This window comes from Drosophila pseudoobscura, chromosome 2 (assembly GCF_009870125.1).
Source record: "Drosophila pseudoobscura strain MV-25-SWS-2005 chromosome 2, UCI_Dpse_MV25, whole genome shotgun sequence".
Taxonomy (NCBI): Eukaryota; Metazoa; Arthropoda; class Insecta; order Diptera; family Drosophilidae; genus Drosophila; species Drosophila pseudoobscura.
In genome coordinates, this window is record NC_046679.1 from 16,135,174 (window position 1) to 16,147,366 (window position 12,193).

Genomic DNA, 12,193 nt, shown 5'->3' on the forward strand with positions numbered 1-12,193 from the left:
CTTATAGGATAAAATAATTGTTTTGATGCCAACTTAAATAACTACACCCAGAGAAAAAAATCCCTGCATTTTTAGTATTAAGAGTTAGATTTAAAATGTATACCAATAGATTTGCTACGAGAGTGGAAATTCTAACAAATTTAAATACAATTGTATCCCGCCCCAGGATACATACCTCTTGAGCAAATCGTGTTGGTGTATTTTTTTTAAACTAAAAATCTCCTATTTTCGATCGTTGGGTATAGCAATCAAGGCACATGAAGACCAGTTGGAATGGACTTTTGTAGAACACCATATAGTTTATGCTGGCATTCGACTGTTGAAGCTGATCATTAGATAATTGAACATAAATTTCGAGCTCCAACTAAGGGAAATGGTTTGGTTTGTTCGCATCAGCTCCACTGTGCACAGAGTGACGTGCGACTGCATAGCATCAGAGTCAGAGTCTGATTTCTGATGCTGCGGCTGCCTGCTGAGCGATGGCCGTCACTCAGCTGGTTGACTTGAAATCAAAACTGTAGCAAAATTGTTTGCGAGCAGACTCTATGGTGTTGCATTTGTTGTTGTTGTTGTTGTGGCTGTTGGTGTGGCAGCCGCTGGGGCTGCACGCAGCCGGTGTTAGATGCTGCTGCTGCTGCGGCTGCTGCTACAACCACTGATGGGGGCTGCTGCTCCAATAAAACTGAGTTGCATGCAACGTCTAGTAATTAGTCTTTACAGCAGCGTGTTGCAAGGCGCTGCATCACCTGCCAACTATTCGCGTCCCCGTCGACAACTATCCATGTGAAGGATACGCCGCGCTCGCCTCGCTCTCGTCCTTTTTGCAGTGTTGTGTTGTCTTCCAAATTAAACAAAAAATAAACAACTATCAGTCAAAAAAATGTTGCCCTACCTTGCTGCCAGCTGCTTGCTGCTGGCTCTAAGCTGCCTGCAGCCAACGACCGCGGCCATCCACAAACGGAGCGGTGCCAACGCGGCCAACGGGCTGGGAGAGGAGTCAGCGAGCACCGGCCACTCCCACTCAAAGCATGCGCCTAATCCGGCAGGGAGCGTCGAGAACACGGACCTCTTGGATAAACTGAGCTGGAAGTGCGCCAACAATGCGAGCTGTCTGTACGGCGTTGCCAATGGGATCATGGCCTCGTACCGACGGGGCGAAACCATCAAGCTGGGACTCTTCGACCTGGTCAGGCTCCCCGACCTGGACGCAACACACAAGCACAAGTGGGGCACAGGCCGAGGCCTGGCCAGTTTCATGGACTTTGTCAGTGGCAATGCCGTGCGGGTGCCCGTTGGCCCCATGGTGTTTAGTGTGCAGCGATCGGAAGACGACACTGATTACATTGAGGTGGCGCTCCTGAAGAAGGCCTCCAGCGGCACAGGTAATGAATGACAGGAACCCAATCAACACTTGACATATGTACTCGTACATGTGTTTGTCAACCAAACAACTAAAATTTAGCTCTGTTCGAGAGCCATCACCAGCTGCTCCCACTTGGCATGCAACCCGCTTTCCAGTTACCGACATGCTACATATGTCACAACACTTTAGGCTTTCGACCCAGACCCTGCCTGAGTTAAAAACTTGGCAGAAACCTCTATTACATTGCCTACTGCATATCAATGAAATTGGCAGCCCAAACTGCCATTATTCATCCTCATTTAGTACGACGTTCGATACACATTAGACTCAGGATCCCATCAATCATATCACATCACATCACATAACATCAGAGAACAAGCCAATCCAGTCCTGTCCTCTGTCGTACTATTACGTATACGTACCGTAGCCATTACGGCCATAAAGCATAAAACGTGTCTTGTTTCTCAAATCCAACTACAGGGCGACTGCAGGGCAACGGCGGTGGAGGTCTGCTTGGAGGCGGTGGTGGCAGCGGCCTTGGAGGCGGCGGTAACGGGGGAGGCGGCCTACTAAGCGGACTAGGAGGTGGCGATAGCGGAGGTGGGGGTGGAGGTGGAGGAGTCTTACGCCGACGACATCAGCACCAGGACAAGAAGCAGTTCCAGATGCTCATACCCATGTATCTGGCAGCGACAACATTTGGTTGGACAATGGTGGCCGCCAAGGCGGTGGGTCTGCTCACTCTGAAGGCTCTAATCCTATCAAAAATCGCATTTGTCGTGGCTGCTATAGTCCTGATCAAGAAGCTGATGGATAATGCCAGCGAAAAGTGAGTCTGCCAATCTTTTAACAAGTCTCTTTTCCTAGTCCGACTTTGATTTTACTAGGATGATGTACCAGTTTCCGGAGCAAACTCCCTATATGATGCCTTATGGAATGGACTATGGTGGTCTTCATGGCGGCGATATCTCTCCAGAGATGTATCCAGGCTCGCTGCATCATCTGGCGATGGCCGGCGGCGGCCAACTGCCCGGTCATCCTGGCCTGGAGAGCCTCAGCGCCGAGAGTCATCTGCACTCACAGGTCTCCAGCGACGGCAGCAACCACACCCAGGTGCTGGCAGCTCTGGGCGGTCTCGGCGGCCTGGGCCATAAAATCAAACGTGAGGACTCTTGGATGGCGAAGAGTAAGTGTAAGTTGATGCAGTCCTCTCGATTTTCCAGATAGCCATGGGTATGGGTTGGGGTGGTCCTAAGTGGTCGCGGCGCCATACCAGATATCGTTGGCGACGTCCAGCCTATTCTTCCCTCGCTAAAATGAACACTTTCAATACGTTGGCGGAAGCTGCTGTGGCGGCCGAGGCCAGCATAGAGGACGACTATGAGGATGATGACTGAGCAGTGTATTTATCTATTTTATTTTTTTCTTGGCACGCGCACTTGCTTTATTTTGGGATGGTCTCCTGTCTAAAGCACACTCTGGGGATCACAAAGTCAAAGCACAAACATTTTCCGCAGAGAATTTATTTCTAAAATGCGTTATTCACATTTCCCATTATATGGTTTTGGATATATGTATTTCGACTTCCCCATAAAATTTGAGGGGTCTTCCACTATGAATTGCATACTTTTCAAGCGTATGGAGTGTTCAATGCGACTCGTGTCAAAAGCCTTTTCTATGTTCCTTGCATATCTAGAACAGAAAGTGTTAGAAATGAATGAAACTTTAATTCAAATCAACAGAAACACACTCACACCTTAATGAAAGCTGAGTTTCCTGACAATATTGTCACTGAATGGAGTCTTTAAAAGGCGAATGTGTACACACTGGCCTCTACGTGTCTGTGGAAATCGTTGCATACTTCGCAGCTGATAGAAAATCTTAATTGAAAATAAATAATGGAGGCAACTGGAACGATTTTCTCCGTCTCTAATACTTTTTAGCTCTTAGGAGACACCTGGGCACGCCCTGATATACTGCATTTTTCTCCGCTACCGATGGCCAACTATTTGCACTCAAGAAAACAGAAAAACTCTGATTAAATATCTCATCTGTGTATGTTGCAGCCAATCCAGCCAGGCGGCCACTCATCTATAACTACGTTCAGCCGCACATGCCCTACTACCGCTCCTGAGGCGATGATTAGGCAATTAGTGCAGCTGTTGGCCCGCCCACCCCAATGCCCGCTACCAAAGACCGTAGACGCGTCGACCAGGAGGAGGAGGAGGTGAGGAGAGGAGAAGGTTGTTCTGCTGCCATAGGAGGAACAGCGGACGTGACACGCGATTGCGAAACATGAGGGATCCCACTCGCCCGGCCACGTGGAGTGCTTTAGGCTGCTTTTAATTTAATGAGCTTATTTATTGTTATTATTTATTATTTATTGATTTGTTCTTAATTTAGTGAAACCTAGCGCACACATTTAGTCTAGTTCAATGTCTCTGTAATTAGCAATCAAATGCTACAAAAACTAAAAAAAAAACATTAAAGAATGGAGCACAAAGTTGTTCAGAAATTAAAATGATTCGGGTATAATTTTTATTTATGCAATAAATATTAATAAATAAATACGTTAAAGTAAGTATAAATAAATTACAAATGAGAGAATGAGCATCATTGAGAAAACACACAGAGGGAAAGTAAGTGAAAAGAGAGTGAAGAAAGAGCGCAATTGTGCAGAAGGAAGAGAGAAAGTGGAGAAAGCACAAGCTACCTACCATTTAGAGATACAAACAGAGAAAGATTCAAAGGGGTAGATGGAGATACAGAGAGAGCATGAGAAAAGTTTCCCTAAGCCGTCAGGAAAGTGCTGTTAAGCAGAAAACCCAATTTAGTTCATTCCTGATCTAATAACATAAATAACAATTTAATTGCAGTTGAACTACTACTTTTATTGCGTCACCTTGGCCGGCTGCTGTGCGCTGTAGGCCATGTCCTGGGCGTGGGACTCCTGCTGGTGCTGCACCTCTTTCGCCAGAATATCGGCCGGCACATCTACCAGGCCCTCCACGAAGCCGTCGAAGGCACGCGCCCAGCCGGAGCTGTAGCTGTCGTGGTGTGAGGGCACCTCGACAATCGTCTTCTTGCTGGAAAGAAGCTTCTTCAGCGATATAATGACCGCCAGCAGCAGGGCAATCTTTGACACAATTAGAGCCTTTCCGGCCAGCAGGAATAAACCCTTAAGCAGTAAGGCGCCGACCATGCCCGTCTTGGCCGCCATCATCATGAGCATGGGACCCATGTTCTTCATCTTGCCGCGGCCCTCCTGTAGTGCCTCTAGGGGCCGCACGGAGACGCCAATATTGAGGCTTCCCTCCGGATCGCTGTTCATCACAAAGTCGGCATTGTCCGTGAACTTGTAGCGCAGCGAACGTGACCGGATGTACTTCCACATTTTGTTGGCCATCAGCAGGGCAAACGTCTCCTCATCGGAGCCCATGGAACGTGCTAGCAACTGGTTGACCTCCGGGTCATCTGGTACCATCGAAATGTTCCTACGGATGCGACAATACAGCTAATGGGACACTCGTCAGCCTCCCACCACCCAACACCCACTTACCAGTTCTCCGTGACCTTTACTCGGTCGCCCAAGTCCAAGCGAGTGTTCAGGTACAGGTGATTCATAACAATGGACATCTTGATCATCCTGCAGGCACGGTCATCCTCTTGCCTGCAGTTCTGTTTCAGCTTGGCCAGCAGAAAATCCTCGATGTTCCGCCGCTCATCATCGGTTATCTGGAATGATCGGAAATGGGGCTTAATGGGGGGACAATGGATGAAGTTTGGCTGCAGGCTATCTTGTGGTTGTCCATTCTGTTCTTCCTTTGAGTGCGCAAATTCCGATAAAACAAAACGGTCCCCCACTGACTTTGGCTTTGGCTTCTTATTTAGAGGGAAAACTTGTATCCTTGTCACTGGCAAGTAATGCCCAATGTTATCGCGGAACTTTCCTGGACCTTACCGTGAGGGTGCCATCCCTTCGCTTGCTGCCTCTGGCCGATACGAGGACGAGGAAGAACGCCAGCAGCGTGCAGACCTTTAATGTTTGCATGGCTCGGACCTCTTCTCTGTCTTTTGTTTTGATTCGGTTAGATGTTTTTCTTTGTTTTCGGATAGCACTAAAGTTATCTGCCACTTATTGTCTTTACATATAGTCGTATTTGGTATATCCTGGCTTTATCCTTTCAGCACTGAAACACACACACTCTCAACACACACAACGCCCGCGTCTACGCTCTGCTCTTTAATGTCACGCCGTCTGCTGCTCTGCTGCTGTTGACATCGTCGTCTTGATAGAAAACCTAATGCGAATTTTCCGCCAGTGACTTCGATTTTATATGAAAAGCGACCAAAAGCATTGCAAACACAAAACAGGCCTCTGCCAAAGCCAGTGCCAGCGACGCCGGCGTTTGTTTTTGCAGGCAACTGTCGACTGTCGTTGAAGTTGTTGATGCTGCTGGCTGGAACTGGTCCCAAAAAGACGTGAGAGCCTTGGCCTCAGCCTCAGCCATAGCTAGTGCCACCAGACCATGGACCAACGGACCAATGGACCCGCTCGTTTGGCCAGTTTCGGGAAATTCTGCTCAGTTTCTGGGAAGCTGCTACTTTATGGCCTTGTCTCTGAACAAGGCATGGCACAGGCCCAGGCCACTTCTGGATTTGTTTTTGCTCGACGACAAGTTCTCTTCTGCTTTTGTTGTCTTTGCCGCGTGGGTTGTCAAGAAAAACAAAGACAGCGGAAAGTAAACTTCAGACCTAATTCCCAACAACAAAGAGGCCAATTTTCCCACACACAGGGAGAGAGAGTGAGAGCGGGAGAGAGAGAAAGATAGGGGGAAGGGAAACCAGACTGCAATTGAAGACACGCATGCCAACATGAAAACTTTTTAGTGGTTCCAATTAGTCAAAGGTTCGCCATTCCACATAAAGCAGAGAGTAAGACAGTGGCGCAGTAGAAGAGAGAGAAATTTAAAAATTCTAAATTAAATTCAACCATTAAAAATACCTAAATTCGATACAGATAAAATGAATTAAGTTTGAGTTCTTTATCCGCATTCCGGTAGCCATTAGCGACAGACTGAAAATTGTATGCATAATGAACCTCTGTTCCTCTGCCCATCTTATCTGTGGGGATGTCTCGTGGGAAAAGCTCGTGTTATTTTATCCATTGCTTTGTGGCCACCCACGCCCACCCTGGGACCGCCCTTTGTCGCTACCAATTTCAGTCTGCCACATGCGAGCCGGTCCCCGTTATGGCCACAGCGGGCAGCATGTACAAGTGCCTTTTGCTTTCAGCCGGGAAAGATTAAGAGTAAAGAGGAAATAATTTATAGCATTTATTACAGTTTCCACAATCGCCAGCGAGAAAGGGCGGAACGCCGTGGCACCCCAACAGGTGCTCCATCCGCTGGCCATTTATCGAGCAAATTTCCATCCATTTTCATGCCAAGACCACAAAGTTATTGCACACACCGAAAATTGGCGGTCAGCCGCAAGAGGTGTTTAATTTTCCGCAGCGCTGGAAGTAGGCTAGTGTGGACAGTGCTCGACAAAAGTGGGGCGACAGGCCACGAAAGTTGGCGGAGGGAGTGCGGCACAGTGGCACAAACCGCTATGCGATCTGTCCATAAACCGTTGCCTGTGCTGTGCTGCGCTGCGCTGTTCTGCTCTCCTGGCACATGTGCCCGGCGATCGTTGTATCTTTTTTATGTTTTTGTTGCATCTTTGTGTGGCTTAAATATCAAACCGCACCAAAATCACAAATGCGTCCGCCCAATCCAGTTGCCGCAGCAGGCACTTCTCCTTCTCGGCCTGCTCTGGCCACAGGCAGAGAGTCATAACAATTTCTCAACAGCAGTCGCCTGCCTGCCGGCCGCCGGGACGCTTTCTTTTGGAAAATGTGGTCCAGTCGACTCCTCCGACGGTGTCGACGATTGCGGAGCGTTGACAGCGCCAGACGGTGGCAGGCAGCAGCCCGCCAATACCCCTAAATTGGTTTTGGCTCTGGCATTGACTTTGAACTACCAGTTCTAAAGTTGGCCAAGACTGAGCAGCCGGGACGAGAGGAGTTCGATTAGTATAACCATTTTGAGGGGAAGTTTCATTGGAATTAATCTATTTTTTTAATTGGATCTCCAACAAGAATCACTTTCTGTTGCTTAGAATATTACTCTTAAGATCTTGAAATTTCAACATATTCTTCAATACAGAACTCATAATTATATGTATACAGAGACGATGGAGCAACCCTCGCGTGTCCAAAGAAAAATATAAAAAAACACGCCAGGCCACTTTTCCTCAGTTTTCTCGCCTCGGTATTTCATTGCCTTAATTAAAAGCTGCATTTTATTTGTAGCAACTTCAAAGCCAGTAAAAGCAGAGCGAGTGCAGAATTTGGAAAAACATTTCGCAGTGAAATTTTTACCATTAATTAAAAGGCCCCTCCCCCCTCCTACTCTTACTAGACGCCAACGATTTTCCATTTAAAGTTTAGTTTTATTTACAATTAGCGTAATAAATATTCTTATAGGAATGCAACAAGGCCGGGGGCCAAATAAATAACAACATGTGGACAGTGCTCGGGTCCACATTTAGCTCTTCTGTGGCTGCTGCTGTTGGGGCTCGGCGGCAATGTCCTTGCCGGTGTTGCGGCCGTAGTAGCCATTGTAGGCCGCCTCCTGCGGATCGCCGAAGCTGACGGAGTTGCCGCCCACCTGCTGCTGCTGCTGCTGGCCCTGGTAGCTCTTGCTGTAGTAGTCAGTGTAGGGCTTGGCGAAACTGGGCTCCTGGCGATAGGGGAAGGATCCAGGTGCTCCGTGGCCGCCCCCCTCGAAGTGCTCATGGTGATGGTAGTACGTGGCCGCACCGACTCCCTGTGGCGTGTATTCGGGGAAAGTGTTCTTGCTGCCGAAGAGGCCGGACAGGCCGCCGCCGAAACCACCGCCAACTCCGCCTGGTGGTCGGCAAAGTTTGAAGTATGCGAAGAGGCCGGGCAGGATGATGGCAGCGAGACCGAGGATCTTCTTCAGACCAGCAATGCCCAGAATGAAGGGCAGGAAAAGGAGCAGCTTCAGCTTGAAGATCTTCAGCACCAACAGCAGGGGAATAATCATCTTCTTCAGCTTCTTGCGAGCTGCACAGAAAAGGGGAAAAAGGGTCGAGAAAGTTGATTAGCGGCCGGCAGTCAGAATTAATATTTAATGTCTTAGAGGACTTACAGAAGGCACCCGCGCGCTTGTTCTCAACGACATCCAGTTCATCATCAATGTCGTTGCCAATGAAGCGGGCCTCGTAGCGGCCAGCCTCGGTCAGCTCCTCGGGCCACTCAACCTCCAGCGCCGTGGACTTGATGAATCTGTAGCAAGAGCAAGAGGATGGAAACGTGCCAGAGAATTAGAATTTGCATTTTCATAAAAATCTCATATTTTATGCATAAGCTTGGGCAACTTTGACCAGCGACCCAAATTAATTTGCATCCGGCACGGCTCGGCCACGAGCCGTAGTCATTTGGTTAATTGTGACAGCTTACCGTTCGGCCCGACGGAGGGCGAATTTCACCAGCAAATTCCAGTCGTCATCCTCGCCACGCGGCTCCTCGGAGTACTCGAAGGGCTCCTGCAGCAGGGAACGCTGCTGGGTCTCAGGCAGACGCACGACGCGAGCAAAGTCCGAGAGGCTGTGGAAACGAGTTGGTGTTCAGTGAGTCAGCTAGAAAGTGAATCAGTCAAGATTGTCCATCCTTACCGGTACTGATCTCTGTAGAAAATCTCATCGAACGTATTGAGGGCTTGGGTCTTGAAGCACTCGGAGAGATCGCCGCCCAAACAGTTGCTGTTGGTGCGCGCCAGATACGGATCGTTGTCGTTGCCTCCCAGACCAAAGATGCTCAAAATGGAAGAGCGACCACGCTCCTCACCCACTCCGGCCGGACCAGTCTGCGACTGCTGCTGCTGGAACTGCAGCGTCTGTGGCTGTTGCTGGATTTGTTGAGGCTGTAGTTGCGGCTGCGGCGCATACACCTGCTGGATGTTGTTCGAAGACTGCTGGTCGGGCAGGCGGAGACCTTCGCCGGCCACCAGGCCCATGCCGACTGCGCCGACTATGGCCAGCAAGGCGAGAGCTCTCATTGCCATGGCTGAAAGCAGACACAGAGAAGACACAGTTTTAGACACGTCCGTTGGCACCAAGCTAACAATAATTGTTGTTGACGTCTCCTCAGCCGATGTATAAACAATTTTCGTTCGTTTAATTGACACTGAACCGGTAAAACAGCGTCAGCCGAAGTTTTCTCTATCACTCTCAACGTTCGATTATGTTTGACTCTTCGATTTTGTCATGCTACGCAAAAACAACTCGAAAGAAACCTGACTCCGAAATCCAAACTTTTTTTGGCAACTTTTACACTCAGACCAGACCATTATCTGCTCAGTGGTTTAACGGATCGCATCGGCTTTCTGACTCACAGCTGACACACTTCTCAGCGGCTTGCAGGGGCGTGCAGGGGCCGGTCCGGCTAAGACTAAGACGATGGTTCATCTATAGCGCAGCTTCGGGCCAGCCTCTTAACGCTTACGCTTAGATGTAATAACTCTCGCTTTCAGCTCACGCTGCTCGAGCAGCTGCTTACTGCAAAGCTGCCACAAATTTCTCGCACTGAGCTTTCTGTGGCCGAAAAAAAAAAAACTACACACAACACGAGTACAGAAGAAAGCCACAAAACCGACACAGAGATGTAAGTTGGGCTCGTGACGAGCGCCCAAAGTGAAATGCAGGTCGAACCGGTTCTGTGCGCTTAACCCTTTGGTAGCAATGAGGCGGCAAATGCACGTAATTGAATTTTGTGTGAAAACGCATAAAAAGCGGACCTAATGTGCTTTAAAAAGGTCCAAAAAAGTTTGGTCAGGCAGAAACCGTGCATTAAACCGTGCTTAATTTGATGCTCTTTCGATGCGGACTATGGGCTAAATTGGGTTTATTTGTGATTCATTTTATTTCCAAATTGCCATGTCTTCAACGTACTTGGACACTTGTGCCATCGATGGATTCATGGCCCACTGTCGCCCGACGCCAACTGACTTCAAACACGAAACACAGTTCGTTATGCTCCAGGGGCTCCTCAGGCGCCTAGTCTCGTTTGCTTTCGTTTCGCTCCTCCATTATGGGGGATGGCTACGAGTTTTTCGATTCACGCTCATCAGTGTGCCGATTGTTCGTCTATTGGAATGTAGCTTGGGTCGCATTGGTGGCCTTTTGAAGGGTCATCTCCATCTAATGTGGAAGCCAAACGAGAGCAATGCTTTGCATTGGTTTTACCAACACTCTGCCACATAAATTTGCCACAAAACTATTATTTGATACTGATAAATTCATAGAAAATGTCACAATAATTCAACAGCTGTTGGAACTAGCACAAGGATGCGGAAACTAGTGCCATTAGGAAAACTTTTAATGTCGCAACTTTTCCGAGAACATTTCCTGTTATTATATTAGATTTGTGTAGAAGAGCGAGTAGGAAGCGTTTCCGCAACACGAAATGGTATTCGCTAGCTGGTCTTTTCTACATCAGTGTTACATGAAATTTGGTAGCTGAAAGTATGCAACACTATTTTAGTGATCATGTCAAGTCCAGGTCTGTATCGTGTATTAACTACATTTGTAATTCGATGTCCCAACATGTAATCCCAACTAATCGTTCTCAAAATAATAAGATACGAGTATCCAATAAATTTGTATGTGTAGGTACCCACCCAAGGGCTAGATGAAGGAATAAAGGTCAATTTCTGTTGCCCAATTCGCGTGGGGAGTATTGCTGAATTACTGAATAAATTAATGATTCATGGCCACATTTTCTTCAGTCAATGTACTGCGAATGTGATGTTGAAAGCGAATCCAAATTTTGGTCACTATGTCGTGTTTGTTTTATTTGTTTGGCTTTCGAATTTGCATTTGCCATCGAAGGTCAATGAAATGTGGACGGGTATTACAACACCATCTGAACGATATATGGAAATTATGGCTTTATCGGTTTCCAGATAAATACAGCTCTCGGGCACAACTGTAAGGCCGCTTAAAACTGGTAATAATAACATATTACACTGTCATTTCGTCTTGACTTATTACGCAATGCGCCTGACAGTTCATTTCACTTCACTTCACTTGGCTTTTCGCCGTTTTCACTGTTTGGTGTTTCGTTTACCTTTTGTTGTTTCCTATAAGCGCTTGAGGGTGGTTTATTTGGTTTATCCTTAACGGCTGACTTAAAGCGACTGTGCCTTTCTGCTGGCTTACAAGCGACTGTGCCGTGGCTGCTGGCCGGCAAAGATTTTATATGAAATGCGAGAAGTTGCAGAGGAGAGCAATCGCAGCAGCAGCAGCAGCAGAAGAAGTGGCAACAGGCAGAGCACCTCAAGACAACACGCACAAAAAAAAGAGTCAACAGACAATGGCCCAGACGCGTCGTCGGTTCCAGCCCACAATGATGATGGTTGAGAGGCAGAGGAGCCCGAGCGATCAACACGCTCGAGCTTGAGGTAGGTTGGGGGTCGAGATACCCGATCGATGAGGGCTTGCTCTGTAGGTGTGCGACGTCAACGACTTGTGTCCGGCTGGGAGAGCGTTCGTGTGCCTTGAGAAAACCCCAAAAATTATTGTGGCGCACGTCGAGGCCTTGGCTTTAATTTGAGTTTGATTTAAAGAGACAACACCGCCGCTGTCCGCTGTTCGGGTGACTCATCCACACATGGATCGGCGGGAAAAGGTACGTCACTCCCAGCCAGGGATTATGTAATTTTCGACTGATTGCCACACAGGCAATGATTGCTTTTACTGAGC

The 12,193-nt window shown here is 48.1% G+C and overlaps 3 protein-coding genes across 4 annotated transcripts; 1 reads left to right on the forward strand and 2 right to left on the reverse strand.

Annotated features, from left to right (window-relative positions):
• Positions 1–715: 715 nt before the first annotated feature.
• Osi4 (Osiris 4) lies at positions 716–3,779 on the forward strand. The gene is made up of 4 exons (XM_015181963.2): positions 716–1,382; positions 1,844–2,192; positions 2,251–2,555; positions 3,430–3,779. The coding sequence occupies exons 1-4, from the start codon at positions 881–883 to the stop codon at positions 3,495–3,497; spliced, it is 1,224 nt and encodes a 407-aa protein (XP_015037449.1). The 5' UTR covers positions 716–880; the 3' UTR covers positions 3,498–3,779.
• A 91-nt stretch (positions 3,780–3,870) lies between these two features.
• Osi3 (Osiris 3) lies at positions 3,871–5,414 on the reverse strand. The gene is made up of 3 exons (XM_001358887.4): positions 5,325–5,414; positions 4,923–5,098; positions 3,871–4,857 (listed from the first exon to the last, which is right to left on the reverse strand). The coding sequence occupies exons 1-3, from the start codon at positions 5,412–5,414 to the stop codon at positions 4,254–4,256; spliced, it is 870 nt and encodes a 289-aa protein (XP_001358924.1). The 3' UTR covers positions 3,871–4,253.
• Positions 5,415–7,837: 2,423 nt separating this feature from the next.
• Positions 7,838–11,659, reverse strand: Osi2 (DUF1676 domain-containing protein Osi2). 2 transcript variants are annotated; one of them, XM_033376746.1, is made up of 5 exons: positions 11,559–11,659; positions 9,107–9,497; positions 8,892–9,038; positions 8,581–8,717; positions 7,838–8,495 (listed from the first exon to the last, which is right to left on the reverse strand). In XM_033376746.1, exons 2-5 carry the CDS (start codon positions 9,493–9,495, stop codon positions 7,954–7,956), a joined length of 1,215 nt encoding a protein of 404 aa, XP_033232637.1. In that variant the 5' UTR covers positions 9,496–9,497; positions 11,559–11,659; the 3' UTR covers positions 7,838–7,953. The 2 variants fall into 2 exon arrangements, with proteins under 2 accessions (XP_033232637.1, XP_001358925.2); XM_001358888.4 differs by lacking the exon at positions 11,559–11,659 and adding an exon at positions 9,826–10,103.
• Positions 11,660–12,193: the final 534 nt, after the last annotated feature.

Coding starts and splice junctions, on each gene's coding strand:
- Osi3 (XM_001358887.4), bottom strand. CDS start 5,414: ATGCAAACATTAAAGGTCTGCACGCTGCTGGCGTTCTTCCTCGTCCTC. Junction 5,099..5,324: donor GAAGGGATGGCACCCTCACG/GTAAGGTCCAGG, acceptor CGATCATTCCAG/ATAACCGATGATGAGCGGCG. Junction 4,858..4,922: donor GTAAAGGTCACGGAGAACTG/GTAAGTGGGTGT, acceptor TCGCATCCGTAG/GAACATTTCGATGGTACCAG.
- Osi2 (XM_001358888.4), bottom strand. CDS start 9,898: ATGAACCATCGTCTTAGTCTTAGCCGGACCGGCCCCTGCACGCCCCTG. Junction 9,498..9,825: donor CGCTGAGAAGTGTGTCAGCT/GTGAGTCAGAAA, acceptor GTCTGCTTTCAG/CCATGGCAATGAGAGCTCTC. Junction 8,496..8,580: donor CAAGCGCGCGGGTGCCTTCT/GTAAGTCCTCTA, acceptor TTTTCTGTGCAG/CTCGCAAGAAGCTGAAGAAG.
- Osi4 (XM_015181963.2), top strand. CDS start 881: ATGTTGCCCTACCTTGCTGCCAGCTGCTTGCTGCTGGCTCTAAGCTGC. Junction 1,383..1,843: donor GAAGGCCTCCAGCGGCACAG/GTAATGAATGAC, acceptor ATCCAACTACAG/GGCGACTGCAGGGCAACGGC. Junction 2,193..2,250: donor ATGGATAATGCCAGCGAAAA/GTGAGTCTGCCA, acceptor TGATTTTACTAG/GATGATGTACCAGTTTCCGG.